This window comes from Capricornis sumatraensis, chromosome X (genome assembly GCF_032405125.1).
Source record: "Capricornis sumatraensis isolate serow.1 chromosome X, serow.2, whole genome shotgun sequence".
Classification (NCBI taxonomy): domain Eukaryota; kingdom Metazoa; phylum Chordata; class Mammalia; order Artiodactyla; family Bovidae; genus Capricornis; species Capricornis sumatraensis.
Genome location: NC_091092.1, coordinates 111,220,352 through 111,237,655, shown reverse-complemented (window position 1 = coordinate 111,237,655; position 17,304 = coordinate 111,220,352). Strand labels below are relative to the sequence as shown.

Sequence of the window (17,304 nt, the reverse complement as noted above, 5' to 3'; positions counted from 1 at the left end):
ATTGATGAAGATATTAGGGTTACTTTTATTTGAAAAAGATCAACAGGTTCTTTCATGAACATCGAACAGAACTGCTTCTCCATTCTGTTTGTACAGAAACAGGCTGTGTAGCATGACAATTAGCAAGTCTGCTTCTGCAGTTCAGTAAGCCTGTGCCTTGGAATTGGTTCTCCATTCACTAGCTTTGGCAAATTACTTAACATTGGAGCATCTTTGACCTCATTTATAAAAACAGGGATGGAAATACTTTGGGGAGAATTAATGGAAGTCATTTATTATGCCTTCATTCAGCCAATATTTATTCAGTGCTCTGAGCACCAGGGAAGCAAGAAGTAAAAATTTTAAAAGCAAAGTCTTGGCTTTCATGATGCTCAAAATCTAATTGGTGAGTTAGGAAATGAACAAATCAAGAGACTGTAATGACTAATAGTAATAAATGGGGAAATCAGAAATAAGTGGGGAAGATCCTTCTGGAAAATGCAATAAAAAGGAATTTAAGATAGATAATTAGATATGAAAATCTTGGGGTAAATGAGGATTTACACAAGGGTTGGTGAGTAATCAACAGATTAGCAATGGAAGCCACTATCATCTTCAAGATCAGAGAGACAAAGGGAGGAGGTGTGAGACTGTGTCACAAGAAACCAATAATTGGAACCACCCAGCAGGAGCTGAATTCACAGGAGGCTTCTCTTTGGGGATGCAGAGTCCTTGAGGTATACTGTTTCCAGAGGGGGCTAGAAATGGAGGATTCATTCTCAGTGATGGAGATGCACCCTTAAACAATGAGAGGGGAAGAGAATATTGTAGATTCTCTCCTTTCACCTTCAGTGTGTCCTCCAAGTGTCTTTCAGTGACTAAATCAAGCAGGTAGCCAATTTAAACGAACAATCCTAGGAAGTGTAGTTTTCATGGGAAGAGCAGGGAATGGCACTGAGAACAACAGACAGACAAAAGATCTCCCTGGAGATGATGGTGAGGGTGGGCATGGAGGGAGGGAAAGGAATTTGACAGGAGCAATCAAGTACATCAGTGGTTTTAGCAATATTCCATTTCTTAAGCAGTTCAGTATGCAGTGCAGATTTATATTTTTTCATTATTTGAAACAAGCCTATATGCTACAAAAACTCTTTGAATAAAAATATAAACTAAAATTAAAAAGGATAGAAAGTGACTCAGTTCAGTTCAGTCGCTCAGTCGTGTCCGACTCTTTGCGACCCCATGAATCTCAGCACATCAGGCCTCGCTGTCCATCACCAACTCCCGGAGTTCCCTCAGACTCATAGTGAATAAAAAGTCCTCTCCTTGGAAGTACCACTTGACAACAGACTTAAAAGCACTGAAGGAGGGAGCCTTCTGAATACAGAGAGGAAAGGTTTCCAGGTAATATCAAGTCTCTGGAGGAGGAAATGGCAAACCACTCCAGTATTCTTGCCTGGAGAATCACACGGACAGAGGAGCCTGGTGGGCTACAGTCCATGGAGTCGGACACGACTGAAGTGACTTAGCACAATTACAAGTCTAACAGTCCAAAACGGGAGAACACAGCAAGTGTAGCAAGAACAAAGTAGAGTGTGGGGGGATAATAGGGCAGGGGAGTCCTTGGGAACTATGACCACAGAAGGCCTCTGTAGACCTTAATAAGATGCCACATTTTATTCTAAATTTGTCTCTATATTTGCTTATTACTGCATTCATTGCTGGGTACGTAGTATACTTGCTATTATTAGTAGCTAGAAGGGAGATGCAAGATAACAAGAAAGTGAAAGGGACACACTCAGGGCTAAGCAGAAAACTAAGAGTTTAACACAAAGTTTCATCTAGGTTAATAATACTGAATAGAGACACTCATGTTCTTTCATTTGCGGAGGAGTAGCTTCCTTTGAACTAATTTTATTTGAGAGAACCAGATACATAGCCAAACCAAAGATATTGCTCTGAAATAATTTACACATACACACAAAATGTCCACACGTGAACACATACTATGCAAGCATATGAATATTCTAACACACACACACACACACAGAGTGAATTTGAAAGTTTTTTCCCACTTTATCCTATAAAGAGAGTTATGATCAGATGAAAAATCAAATCATAATAGATAAAGAATAAGGGAAATGGTATGAAAAGATATCAAATTGTTTTGTTTAGGTTTATTTAAATAGCCTTGCTTTAGTACTGGATAATACTAAAATCCCATGGAAGGAGAAGCCTGGTAGGCTACAGTCCATGGGGTCTCAGAGTCAGACATGACTAAGCGACTTCATTAATACTTAGTGGTCATTTTAAATATATATATATATATGAGGCATACTTTATTATATTGCACAGCATATTAACTATGTATTTGGAAAAGTGTTTAGACTATACTGAGGATAATCTTGGTATTAGTAGTATCCTGGGGAAAGATTATAAGTGTAATTGTACCTACATTAAATGAGGAAATAAAGATTTTCAGATTTGTTGGCTTATTACCAAAGTGATAAGGTAGCATAGCACAATACAATTAAAAAATGGTTACTTAACTTATTTTATAATACTACAGATTGTCCAAACCTCAGTCAGCATCCACCTACATGTAATAGATCAAAGGAGGGAGGAAAGGAGATCAATCAATCAATCGATCGATAGATAGATAAGCAGACAAAATGCCATAAAGTGAAAAAATCCATTATTTTCAACACAGAGCAGCACACAACAAAAATCTCTAAAATCCAGAAGATGAACACTGAAACGTTCTAAATTATTAAATGATACATTTGATCAATCTTTCTTCTATTAACTAACAGAATTCTAGCTAGATGTTAGGAAATAACCACAATCTGGTATTGATATATTTTTCTTTCTGTTAATTTAAACAATATGTTAACAAAGCATGCATTATCTTGCATTATTCAATGAATAATTTACATCACACAAAGTCAGGTTCTCTTCAAAACCCTGATGAAGTACTCAGTCCAGACCACCATTGCATGTGGGCTCTACATACCATGTTGCATGGATGGAAAATCTTATTCTGTATTCTGATTGGGGGTATTTGGACACTTCTTTTCCTCGTTATCTGCATCCTGAGTAAACGCCTGGCTGTTTCACAGGTGCGATGCTTTGAGGAGAGCTAGAACTGAAACTTTCGTTTTTCACTTTCATACACTGGAGAAGGAAATGGCAACCCACTCCAGTGTTCTTGCCTAGAGAATCCCAGGGATGGGGAGCCTGGTGGGATGCCGTCTATGGGGTCGCACAGAGTCGGACACGACTGAAGTGACTTAGCAGCAGCAGCAGCAGAACTGAAAGGAGACCTAGCGAGTCCATAGTTTCTGAACTGCCTACCTCACTACCCCTCTACGGGTTCATCAACCAGGAAATCCTTACATCTGAAGAGCTGTGGGAATAGTTACCCAATGGGCTCCAATCTCACCTTCCAGTCCACTTTGCTTCTAAGGGAGGCCCTGATTTATCTTCCCTTTTTTAGCTTCCTTCTGATCTTTCAGTTTAATGAGAAGGGAAATATTTCAGTTTCTGAACTGTTGATCTTTTTCTATATAACTGCTTCTCATCAGTATTCCGATTCAAGACGTCAAGTCCTCCCACTGGGAGCTAAAGTAAACTCCCACTCTATTCTGAGAGAAGACAGGGCAACTTGTGGAAAGATCAAATGCCTTTGTTAGTATCTCAGAGGTAACTTATTTAGCTCAAGCAAAAACCCACACAAGGAAAGAGCCTTCCTAGTCTCTCCATGTGTACGTTTGCTTTCTTTCAATCTTTGTTGCTCAGTGTCTAAAAACGCAAAACTGGTGTATGATTTTATATCACAGCATAAAATCCATCAGCATGGTTTCAGTTTTCTCCTGTTAATGTCTGGAACCCTCTCCATGGCTCTTAAGAGATCCTTCTAGACTGTTGACCTCTCTAGGCTCACTTTGTATAACTCTCTGTCTCTGTGCTCCATGGACACAGGACTTCTGTCATTCTTAGCTAGCCAGCACGTCCTACCCTTAGTCTCACTTTCAGCTTCTCATCTTTCAGCTTCTGTGTCCATCAGGTCATTCTCAAGGCAATCTTCTCAGATCTTCCCAGCCTGGATAAAGTTTCTTTATTTAGTTTCAGAGGCCTGGCCTTAGACTTTTCCATCCAAACACACATCTCAGATGTATAAAAATAGCCATGATTTTGTGATTAATGGCTGCATCTTTCCCAAGATTACAAGCGTTACGACGCCAAGGAACACGTGGTTTTAGTTTAGTGACCTAGCCCCAGCGACCACTATCTTGCCATGCAAGGACTCAGTATTCATTGAACAAATGACTGAAGGTTAAAGAGTATAACCTTGAGCTTAAAAACAGAATGCTCTGCCAGCAACACAGAAGGAAACATGTGTTTGGTGAAGCATAGAATTTGAACATGAGAAGAAAGAATTTACCTGGAGAATTCAGACTATTAAGTCTTTCTAATTCCTATGGAGCCTTCTAAATTCTGAATAGCTCAAATTGACTTTCTTATTTATCTCTCTTATCCTTTCTCACTGCAGTGGTTTCTAGATTACTAAGGTAGATTTTCTTTAATTTCAGTGATTTTTCTTTTTTTCCTGCTACAATTCATTTCTAAATTTAACATTTATTAGTCTGGCTAAAAATGAACAAACAGCAAAGAAAACATATAGTGCACCTCATATTGTAAAGACAGAGAAAGAGAGGATGAGAAAATGCACACACACGTGTTTTTGTTTTCTCCTGGAATTCTTTTGAAAAGGGAAAATATCATGATGTAAATTCTACCATTTTGAAATTGGATAAAGCAACAACTTTTATTACAGTCTAACCAGGAATGTTAGATTTCTATGGAAATATGAGCACCACTGCATGAAAAAAGTCTCTCTCTCTCTAGCTCAGTGGTAGAGAATCCACCTGCCAACGTGAGAGTGTTGTGTTAGTCGCTCAGTCGTGTCCGACTCTTTGCGACCTCATGGACTGTAGCCTGTCAGGCTCCTCTGTCCATGGAATTTCCCAGGCAAGAATACTGGAGTGGGCTGCCATTCCCTTCTCCAGAGGATCTTCCCGACCCAGGGATCAAACCTGGGTCTCCTACATTGCAAGCAGATTCTTTGCCATCTGATCCACCAGGGAAGCCCTACACCCTCAGAAGGTGCTCAAAATTTGCTGAATGGATGAATGTTCTAAGGAAACAAGTACTTGCCCTAATCCCCAAACAAGCATAGTATATAAAATTCATAATAGCATAATTTATAATTATAAAAATCAGAACCCACATGCCCAGATAATAGCTATGCAAATTAGAAATTAATGACACCATAAAATGCTAAGTAGCCATTAAACATTAAAAGTTTACTGAGAATATTTACAAACCAAGTGAAGAAATAGATGGAGGTCCAATCCCTGGGCTGGGAAGATCCCCTGGAGAAATAAATGGCAACCCAATCCCATTCCTGACTGGGAAATCCCACGGACAGAGGAGCCTGGTGGGCTACAGTCCATGGGGTCACAAAGTCAGACATGACTTAGTGATTAAACAACCACAACAACTCTCTCTCATATACATGAGAAATATCTGTGTACATTTAATATTGACTGTATTACATATGATTTATTAATTCATTATTTCAAGTGTTTATTGATTGTTAATTATCTTTTGGCCTCTATACCTTTTAGGGATGCAATAATGAGGACAAGAGAGTTCTTGAATTCATTAATTTCATATTTTACTTACGGATCCAGATACTGTTCTGTGAAAGTCAAAGTCGCTCACTCATGTCCAACTCTTTGTGACCCCATGGACTATGCAATCCATGGAATTCTCCAGGCCAGAATACTGGGGTGGGTAGCCATTCCCTTCTGCAGGGGATCTTCCTGACCCAGGGATCAAACCCAGGTCTCCCACACTGCAGGCAAATTCTTTACCATCTGAGCCACCACAGAAGCTTCTATTTTGCTCACGGAGCCAGGCAGTTTTCAATATAGTTTTGATCAAATTGTAATTAATTTTAGAAAAGAGAAATATAGAGTATTATGACAGTGAATAAGAGGAACATCATATATAGACTGAGAGCTTATAAGGATTAACTTTTGAAGAAAGATATGAATGAATAAGAATTAGCTATGCTAGGGCTCCTGGGAGAATTACATATACAAGATCTGAGGTAGGAAAGCCTATGCTGTCTTCAGTACATGAGACAGCAATATGGAGTAAGAAGAACAGAAGCATGAATGAGGCTGTGATTTGAGGCAGGCAATGTCCATATTATGCAGGGCCATTAAGGCACCTTTAAAGTAAGAGCAAATGGAATTCATTGAACATATTACACATACAAAGTGAGATGGCTACATTTTCCTTCAGAAAGATAATTCTGGTTGAAATGTAGAATACAGGTTTCTTAGTATCAAGAATGAACATAGGGGAGATAATTTAGTGGTCCAGGCAAAAAAACAACAAAAAAAACATAGTAGTTTGGAGTTATGTGATGATAATAAATATGAAGTTTGGATGTGAGAGCTATTTAGGAGATAAAAAGCACAGACATGGAAATGGGAGAGGGAGTGGGTGGAGAACAGAGAATATCAAAATGATTCTGAATCTCCTGATGGTGCAACTCCACAAGTATTGGTTCTTTTCTGTGATATTAGAGGGACCAAGAAGGTTGTTGATTGCATAGCTGCCCACCAAGAGCTTATCTTTCTGGAACTTACTAGGATGTCTAGATAAAAAAAGGTTAAGGAAGTAGTGGGACATATGAATCGAGGACTTAGAGGCTAGGTATGCTGATAAAATGTATGACTCTTAATTTATAAGATAAAATTAAAGCCACACATATTTTATTCATGTTTGCCTCCTAGATGTAAAAATGAATTAATGAGCCAATGTGATTTACCTTGTAGTAGCTGAACAGTGATTATAAACCACACGGTTTATTTAACAGTGATTATAAAACACATAGTTGATCTCATTTAAACTAGACGTAATAGAGAATACTAGTGAAGGATTACTAATTTTGTTTCAGATTAGAGTGAAAGAAAACAGTCTGGTGCAGAAGCTAGTTGCTGCTATAAGCTATAAGCTGCTCTACCTACCAGTCAATGAGATGTGTGTGGATGCTGCCCTTGTGATTCCAAAACAATAGAAGAACTAGCCCTACCCCATCTAGAGAAATCCCAATCTTTCTTTTATGGATAGAAATAGAGCTTAAAACTCAACTGATACTTCTTGCTCTTTACTGAAAGCAATAAGACAATAAACATATCCAATTTAATAACCAACCATCCTAAAACTTCATAAGAGTTCTATTGGCATCATTTGGCCCAGCCCAGGCCCTTGAAAAGCTGACTGGGTATTTAACATTTAGCTATATATTGCTTATAAATCATGCATCTTAAAGATTCTTACAACAGTTTCCACAGTTCTATTTGCTAAAGTGCCATTTAAAAATACAGATACCTTCTTAATGTTTTATGACTAAGGAAATATATCCTACCAAATTAAAGTTAATCCAAGTGATGGTAGTTTTGGAAGCATGTGTTGTGGATTATTGCAAAAGTAAACGTTAAGAGTTACCATGTTGTATACTCTACCTATCGTGAAAGGTTAAAAAAAGTCCCACTGATCCCCAGTCCATCAGTGTAGTCATGTGAAGGATGGTGATGACCAAGTACGATCTAATTGACATCTAAAAATGCCTTTTGTATTTTTTGTTTAAAAATTCCTCTGCTTTATCCAGTTGGCTTAAAAGGGTGAGGGACTTCAGAGAATAGAAAGGAGAGGTGAGCAAAGGAGAGCCCAGACAAGGCAAGATTATTTCATTATTAACTAAAAAAAGAGAGAGCCATGTGTGGAACTAAATGCTGTCTTTTCTGATACACACACGTCTGTGTCAAGGGGTAAAGAACTCTAACTGAAAAGCAAGGTAAACAGATCTACTTTGAAAGTTTAGATTTGTTTTCACATTGTAAAACAGAGTAATCATAATAATGCTGAGATCTCAGAACAGTAGGTTATATATGGAATTTTTAGATAATCACAACTATATCTCCCACCAAAAAAATGTTGAAACAAAACTACTCAGAGAGAAGAAAGGTACTTAAATGTCACAGAAATGATGGAAGGGAGAGAAAGAATATAGAACTGTGCTGTCCAACAGGGTAGCCACTAGATACAGATGTCTAGTGAACACTTCAAATGTGCTTAGTCTGAATCGAGACATTCTACAAGTGCAAAGAGACACCAGATTCTGAAACTTTAGCACAACAATAATGTAGAAATATCTGTATAATTTTAAATTTCTGTTTCTATGGTAAAATGATAATATTTGGATGTATCTATTCAAAGAAAATGTGCAATTAACTGTTTTTTAATATGACTACTAGGAAATTTTAAATTACATATATGTCTTATATTTCTATTAGGTGGTACTTACATAGAAGATGGGGAAAGTAATCCATTTGGAGAGAGAAAAAGAATATTTATTAGCACTCTGGAGAGTGACATTGTTTAAAAACATTGACACTTCTGCTGTGAATATGAAATTGACTGCAATGTAAAGTTTCCATCACTTATAAGCAGAAATTACTGATGACTTGTATGAGTTCTGTGTGCATGTGTAGAAGCTAACTGAACCAACAGCACTTCCTACTTCTTTGATATAGCTACTTTGGAAAAACTTTCGAGTTGAAGTTCTCTTTCTTTTTATTCCATGTCAAATATACTCCAACTTCTTCCCCATCCCTCATAGCTAAAAGAATGACAGAGAAACAATGTAACCAAAAAAGACCTTCTTGTGCAATTCCAAACCTTATTAAATGAGATAAACCATGACATAGTACCAGCATTTCTTTAAAATGTGAACACTGGCAGAAGATGTTGAGAAAGAAAAGGAGACTCACAGTGTGATTCACATACTATTGATATGAACCTTCCTTGGGAAGGAGGTGGGAGCGGGGTTCAGGGATGGGGAACACATGTACACCCATGGCTGATTCATGTCAATGTATGGCAAAAACCACTACAGTATTGTCAAGTAATTAGCCTCCAATTAAAATAAATCAATTAATTTTTAAAGATTAAAAAAAAAATAAAGATGTAATATATAAAACTAAAAAAAAAAATAAAAAACTTAGCAAAACAACACATCATAAGTATGGAAACTTGAACTTCCAAAACCAACATATAAGTTATTTACTTAGTTTGACATCCAAGGTCTTTTGTGATTGGAATCCAATGAACTTTCAGCCCAAAGTCCTATCATCATAAATACGCTATTTATCAACCAAAACCTGTCACTAATGTCAAGTCTTTGTACTTATGCCACTCCTTCTGCTAAAAGTTCCTGCTGCTCACACTTCATTCCCATGAAGGGTCCAAGATGTGTTCTGACACGAGCAAAGCATATGGGTTTCTAGGAATTTTATCCAAGATCACCTCAGAATTTTTTTAAAAGTCATGTCTTCAATGAATCACCATCCTTATGGCACCACCCTTATGATGACACGACCCTTAGGGCAGAAAGCAAAGAAGAACTAAAGAGCCTCTTGATGAAAGTGAAAGAGGAGAGTGAAAACGTTGGCTTAAAACTCAACATTCAGAAAATGAAGGTCATGGCATCTGGTCCCATCACTTCATGGTAAATAGATGGGGAAACAGTGACAGACTGTTTTCTTGGGCTGCAAAATCAATGAAGACAGTGACTGCAGCTACGAATTTAAAAGACGCTTTCTCCTTGGAAGAAAAGCTATAACAAACCTAAATGGCGTATTAAAAAGCAGAGACATCACTTTGCCGAAAAAGGTCCTTTTAGTAGAAGCTATTGTTTTTCCAATAGTCATGTATGGATGTGAGAGTTTGACTATAAAGAAAGCTGAGCACTGAAGAATTGATGCTTTTGAACTGTGGTGCTAGAGAAGACTCTTACAATCAAACCAGTGAATCCTCAAGGAAATCAATCCTGAATATTCATTGGAAGGACTGATACTGAAGCACCAATATTTTGGCCACCTGATGGGAAGAGACAACTCATTAGAAAAAAACCCCTGATGCTGGGAAAGATGGAAGGCAGGAGGAAAAGGGGAGACAGAGGATGAGATGTTTGAATGGTATCACTGACTCAATGGGCATGAGTTTGAGCAACCACCAGGAGATGGTGAAGGACAGGGAAGCCTGGTGTGCTGCAGTTTGTGGGATTACAAAGAGTTGGACATGACGGAGCCACTGAATAACAACCAATGAACCAACTGGAATCTGGATCTTTTCACAATCATTGCTCTAATAATCACCTGCTAAACAAATTGTTCACTTTCTATGTCCATCACAATTTTCCAAACAAGTCTGTGGGATTCCCAGGTGGTGCTAGTGATAAAGAATCTGCCTGCCCATGCAGAGGACTTAAGAGATGCTAGTTGGATCCCTGGGTCAGGAAGATCCCCCAGAGGAAGCTTGGCAACCCTGTCTAGTATCCTTACTTGGAGAATCCCATGGACAGAAGAGCCTGGTGGGCTACAGTCCATAGTATCTCAAAGAGTCAGAACTACTGAAGTAACTTGGCATGCATACACAACCAAGACGGTGGTAAGTATAAATTCTATATTACTGAAATTTTTGTTATGATATAAGGGAAGTGTTTGTGGAGGGGGTTGCTGCATTTTCCTTCTTTTCCACTGTTTTTAATATTAGCCCTTCTGGTTCATCAAACCTATCTTTAAGAACTCCTGCTAAATAAGTGTTCAAAACATTATTTTTCATGCTCCATTGGCATTTAGCATGTGTTCTCAAGATTCTCAAGGTCAGGGAGCAATTCCTGTATCTCATGGCATGAAGTACATATTAAGCTTAAATAAATGTGTCCATTATTCATGCTGTTGGTGGTATTGATAAAGACAACAGTATGAAAACAAAAGGACCATTTACAAACAGCTTTTCTTCTTTTCTTTTCTGGACTTGAAAAGCAAAGTGATACAGATTTTGTCTTCCAGAACAAAAGAATTCCTTTCCTGTATATAAAAGTAAATAAGGTCAAGTTTCTGATCTGGAGCTGAAAGAGCTAACTCAGGTCAACCTTTGTTTCCCTTCTCAATCTCTGCATCTTAACAGGGAGTAGTAGGGACTAACAACAGAGCTTGAAATTATGGCCATAGGGAGTACTTTTTGCTGGCCATCCTAAACTTTTTTTCCATGATCTCCATAGGAAGCAAAAGTGATTCTCTGTAATTTTTGCTAAGAGTACTTCCTACTACACCTCCCCAGATGATCAGCACTTCAAGGGCTGCCCGAACTTTTCCTTTATCTACTGTACCACAACTCTAGTCCAAAGTGATGCCTGTGTGGCTACCATTGCCCCTACCTACTTCTGCTCTGACCCTTCTTCAATCTTTCAGAAACATGAATCAGATTACTTCATTTCTTTAATTGAAATTCTTTTAGACATTTCAACACTTCTTAAATATAACCTGAACTTTTTACAGGAGCATCTAGGGGATAGCCTGCATGAACTCCATCCTGATTTTATCCTAATCTTTCCATTATTTGATGGTTTCCTCCCTCCAGACCTCATTTCTGTCTTCTTGGACATGTCAAACACTTCCCTACTTTAGGACATTCGTGTGTATTTCCATTTTTCCTAATATCCTTCCTTTAACTCACTATACAGCTGTTTCCTGCATATCCTTGGGGTTTGACTCAAATGTTACCACCCCAGAATAACATTTTCTAAGTGATTATAATCTATGATAATAAAATTTAGATATTCATTTGTTCACTATCTTTATTCCTATAAGCTCCTTGAAGACATAAATCTCCCTCCTAATTTTCTCCACTAAATACCTAGCATCCATTATTTTCATGGCACACACCAAGTGTTCAAAACTATGTATTGAATTATTGTTCATGGGATTTTCCAGGCAAGAATACTGGAATAGGTTTCTTTTCTTAATATAAATTTATTTATTTTAATTGGGGGCTAATTACTTTACAATATTGTATTGGTTTTGCCATACATCAACATGAATCCACCACGGATGTACACGTGTTCCCCATCCTGAACCCCTCTCCCACCTCCCTCCCCATCCCATCCCTCTAGGTCATCCCAGTGCACCAGCCCCGAGCATCCTGTATCCTGCATCAAACCTGGACTGGTGATTCGTTTCACATATGATAATATACATCCTACTCCAGAGGGTTTTCCCGACCCAGGGATCGAACCCACATCTCCTGTGTCTCCTGCATTGCAGGTTGATTCTTAAGCACCACATCATCCAGGAAACCCCCAAGTTTCAATTGTGCAAGAGTTAATTCTAGAGATCTGCTGTACAATACTGACTTACACTTAACACTTTATTTACACTTAAAAGTTTGTTAGGAAGATAAATCTCACGTTATGAGTTCTTGTCACTTTTTTTTTTAAAGAAGAAAAGAAAACTATTGTGTCAGCAATCTAGGGTTAAAGAACAAAAGAACACACTTTTAAAGTTTTAGAAAATAAGAAAACACTTGTTTTGTTATAATTTATGCTGCCACTTTCCCAATGGCTGGTAAAAACCACCAAACAACAACAACAAAATAATAATTTCCTTGACATGATTTCCACCTCACAACTGAAAGGAGTTCAAAGCATATTTCAAACAATGCTTCCATATTTACATTTAAAAAGAACATTTAATCTCTTCTTTGTTATAATAATGGATTATCCTAACAAACTTTTTGCTATTTTCCAAACTCATCTAGGGTAGAAAATAATCTTTCTGGTTTGCAGTTTCTAGAAAAGGGTTTAGCAATTGCTTTGGGAGGCAATGCTACCATTTCAATCTTCTAGCCTTAGGCAACCATTCATTTATTTCTGTCTCTTTAGAACTGCATAGTGTGGACATTTCTAATAAATGTAATCATAAAATATATGGTCTTTGGTGAGAGGCTTCTTTCACTTAGCATAATGTTTTTAAGAAAACCATGCTGTAGCATGTATCAGTATTTCATTACTTTTCATTACTGAGTATTATTTCATTGTGTGGATATACTCAACTTATTTATTCATCAGTTGATGGGCATATGGGTTGCTTCCATTTTGAGGCTATCATGAATAATGCTGCTATTAATATAGCATTAATATATTAATGCATTAATATATCCTCCAGTTCTTAAATGAGATGGGAATAATAATCATATTCTCAAAGGGTTGCCTCTAAGCACTAAGAACGATGATTTATAAGACTATTGTTTATAGACTAAAAATTGCTATCAATATAGAACACATTTAACTTTTAGTGTTATTTTTCATATCATTTTTGCCAGGTACCAACCACCAATTCCTCACACCAATTTTCACCATTCAAAGTACACTTAAAAAGTCAAGTTTCTGTTTAACTGCGAGAACACTAGTGAAGAAAAGGAAAGAGGGGATGAAAGTCAAGATGGATTTCCAGGTCTTTGTGGTAGCTCTTATTCGCTGAATACTTAATATGTTCAAAGCACCATGTAGTGATACAAGTAATGAGATTTACTCCCTGGTGTCAGTTTAGGGAACACATACATATGGCAAATTCCTTGAAAATAATTATTAGTTAACAAATTTAACTGTAATATGACTTGACATGGTGAATTTTTTACTCACCATTTTTATATGTGTACATAATACATATGCATAAATTACATAAAATATGTATATAAATTATATAATATATGTATAATATATAATATATGCAACTATAAATTGCATACATAATTTATAATAATATTAAATACATATACTACATATAAATTATGTGTAAATATAAATGGCATATAATTAATATATATAATCCATATTTAATTAATGATTATTAAGGAATCAAAACAAGTTTTCCAAATGATTGTATCACAGTGCTAGAGATATTTTGGTTACTACAGTGGAAAGGGGAATATTTTATTTAGACAAAAATGGAGTGAAAATATTTGGCAGTTTTTTATAAACTATCACCATACATATGAAAGATAAAGAGAAGATATGATAATATAGATGAATATATTGATAGCTGTATAGATAGAAGGTATCATAATACAATATGTTATCACACATCAACAGTTTGAATACCTTTAAAAGAAACAGACATGTTAAATCTTAATGTTTATATAAATTAAAATAAATTTCAGTGAATATGCTCCTTTGCCAACCAGTTACATTATAACCATCAACATGTACTTGATTTTAAGGAAGGTTTATGGATTTTATGGTAATGGAAATGCATTATTCTTAAATAGGTCAATGTTTGAAAATTTAGGACATTCATTCTTTTCCCCAATTGATTTTAGAGAAGTCCAGCAACAAGTACACTGAAATCCACTAGAGGGAGCTGACGTGACTGTAAAGTTGTATTCCTTCATTCCATATCAGTAAAATAAACTCCTCAGCAAAAAATGACTTTGAAGTAAAAGGAAAAAAAAAAAAAAAAAGCATTCATCTTTCAATACATGATTTCACCAGGAAATAAAAGGAAAAAAAAACATTAGAAAGTGAGGAAAGCCCATATATTACACTATACTGATTCTATAAATGTTATTGTGTGGTAAATTTGTTGCATATTTACAAAGGAAAGCAATTAAAAATGCATGTGTTCAAACAAATTTAAAGTCTTAGTCGAAAACAAATATATGCTCTTGTGCTTCTCATAACAACTTAAAGTATAACTTTAAAAAAATATTTTTATCTTAATGCTTTGAAAGCTAGTTTTATTCTATACTCCTTTGTGTGTACATATATATACATATGCATATATGTATATGGTGACTCAAAAACTCTTCCGCTGATACTTAAAAGTGCTCAAAAACCTGCTTGTCAAAGGAAATTTTGTCTTCAAAAGTAGGCTGATGAGTAGGGGTATTTGGACTGTGTATTAATATCCTAAGAGCAAATTGGTGAAAGACAAAAGAGACATCCTGAAAAATTTGCTAGTTATATGGTAGGTATTTGCATAATTGCTCCACTCTTATGTTGTATTTTACCAGTAAATGAGAAAAAAGAAGATACGGTATAGCTAGAATGATCCAATAGTAAAATGCAGCCCAAAGAATGATTTGTCCTTGGCTGAGTTTCAATTGCCACTTGTATGCTACAGCTATAATAATCTTCATATAAATTGATAGAAGACACCTAGCTAGATATTCTTATACATGAAGCAAACTGGATTTGATGAAAACCTACTAATAGGGCTTCAACTGCTCTTTTATTTCCTTCCATGTTCCAAACATTGGACTGTAAAATTTGCAACTTGCCAAGGAGAAGTTATGCCTTTATACAACATACGCTTTATTTGCTTCTCATAGTCATGAAATTATAATGGAGGGAGAGAAATGGAAATCTAATGTATCCATTTTCCTGCAATAGCATTTCATTACATGTTACTATAGCTTGTAGGGAGCATGGTTTCTTTGATGGAAATCATTCTTTCATGTTAGTACTTACTCTTTTCATAATAAGTAACTAATTAGGAAAATATCAAGTCAGTCATTGTAAGTATTTTTACTTACTTGTCTGTAGCTCTTTTTCTCTGGCCTGCATATCAGCAAAGACTTGGTTAAAATGATTTGTAAAGGCCACAAAGTCTGCATCCAGGAACATTGGCCCTTGTCCTTTCTCTTTCAGGGCTATGCTTTGAATTTTTAATCTCTCGATTTGAGGCTGAAGAGCTGACAGCCGGTTGACTTCATCCTGTACCATAATTTAGAGTATTAAATAACACTGTTACTTTGCATACGTTACAGTTTTGCAAAGGAAAGTATTGAAAGGCAGTGATGCAAGCTTAGCTAAAGGCCTTTATCAAAAAATTGATAACAAACATCCAAGATGGCTCAAGCAAGCCTCCAGCACACATCATCAATTTGAGAATACCTTGGCTCTTCACTCAACAGATACCATCGTAAACAACAATTTTTAAATTTCAAAATGACATCATTTAGAACATCATCAGGTATGGATGGATACAGTTGAAAAGTACTATGAATGACCTTACATCTTTTTCATAAATCAAACACAGATGTTCCTTTACAACTCTCATCTCAAAATTGTGCACCTTTGCTTCAAATTATAAGCTTATCCAATGAACAATTTTTGACTTTAAATTCATTTGTGTAGAATTTAAATTATAAATATACATACATATCTATATGTGTCTATATATATATTAAGCCAAATATATGCATATATATTAATGTTATATAGATTACATATATGTATGTAGAATATATATTATAATCATATATGTACACATATATTTGTAATTTACATACTAATATGTATATACACTCACATACTTGTGTCTATAATTATCTAAGTTTTGTATGGTCTTCCTTATTCTGACTGAATAGGCAATTGCTATCATTTTAATTAGAGGGACTCTTTGCTCTGTGTTACTCTTGTTGTCCTGGCATAATTGTTAATAACACTCCTTCTCACCCTCAAGACTATTCTGATTTGTTTCATCAAGTCACATGGACACTCTGCCAGGCTATCCAGTGTGGTAGTCTCTAGTCAACTGTGACTACTGAGCATCTGAAAAGTAGTTAGTCCAAATTTAGATGTGTTGTCATTGTAAAACATGCACTAGATTTCAGAGTTGGTATGAAAATACAAACTCACATAGATTTAAATAATTATTAAATCTTAAAATGATATTTTTGATATATCAGGGTAAATATGTTATTGAAATTCACTGACTTACCTATTTTTTTTTCCTATTTCAATGTCATTTCTAGAGCATTTAAAATTACACATGTAGTTCACATTTGTGGCCTGCATTCGATTTCTTCAGAACAGTGCTGTTCTTGACATAAATGTTTTCAAACTCTTTTGTCTCCAATGAAGTTGCAGTTCATAAGTATCTGATATATATATAATCTGAACTCAAAGAAATCACAATATGTTCTTTTTTAAAGTACTATTGCCATGATTGTTCACTTAGAAATCATAACTATGCTACCTCTAGAAAAAGTACTTCAGGATCATTTACCATTCAAAATATTAAAAACAGGATAATTAAAATTCAAAAATTGGATCATAAGCCAACTGAAAGCGAAAGTCACTCAGTTGTGTCCGACTCTTTGCGACCCCATGGACTATACAGTCCATGGCATTCTCCAGGAGAGAATACTGGGCTGGGTAGACTTCCTTCTCCAGCAGATCTTCCTGACCCAGGGATCAAACCGAGGTCTCCTGCATTGCAGGCAGATTCTTTACCAACTGAGCTATCAGGGAAACACAAGCCAATTAGAAGGGAAAATTTATAGAATTATAGTAATTATGAACTAAATATAAATCTCACCTTCCTGGAAATTAAAGTA

At 36.1% G+C, this 17,304-nt stretch overlaps 1 protein-coding gene across 1 annotated transcript in view; it reads right to left on the bottom strand.

Moving 5' to 3' along the window:
- The window catches only part of DMD (dystrophin), a 1,795,368-nt gene that overhangs the window by 1,448,942 nt on the left and 329,122 nt on the right, over positions 1–17,304 (bottom strand). Inside the window, exon 16 of the mRNA XM_068961890.1 lies at positions 15,496–15,676. Within this exon, the coding sequence (XP_068817991.1) occupies positions 15,496–15,676 (181 nt within the window). The remainder of the gene's footprint in view (positions 1–15,495; positions 15,677–17,304) is intronic.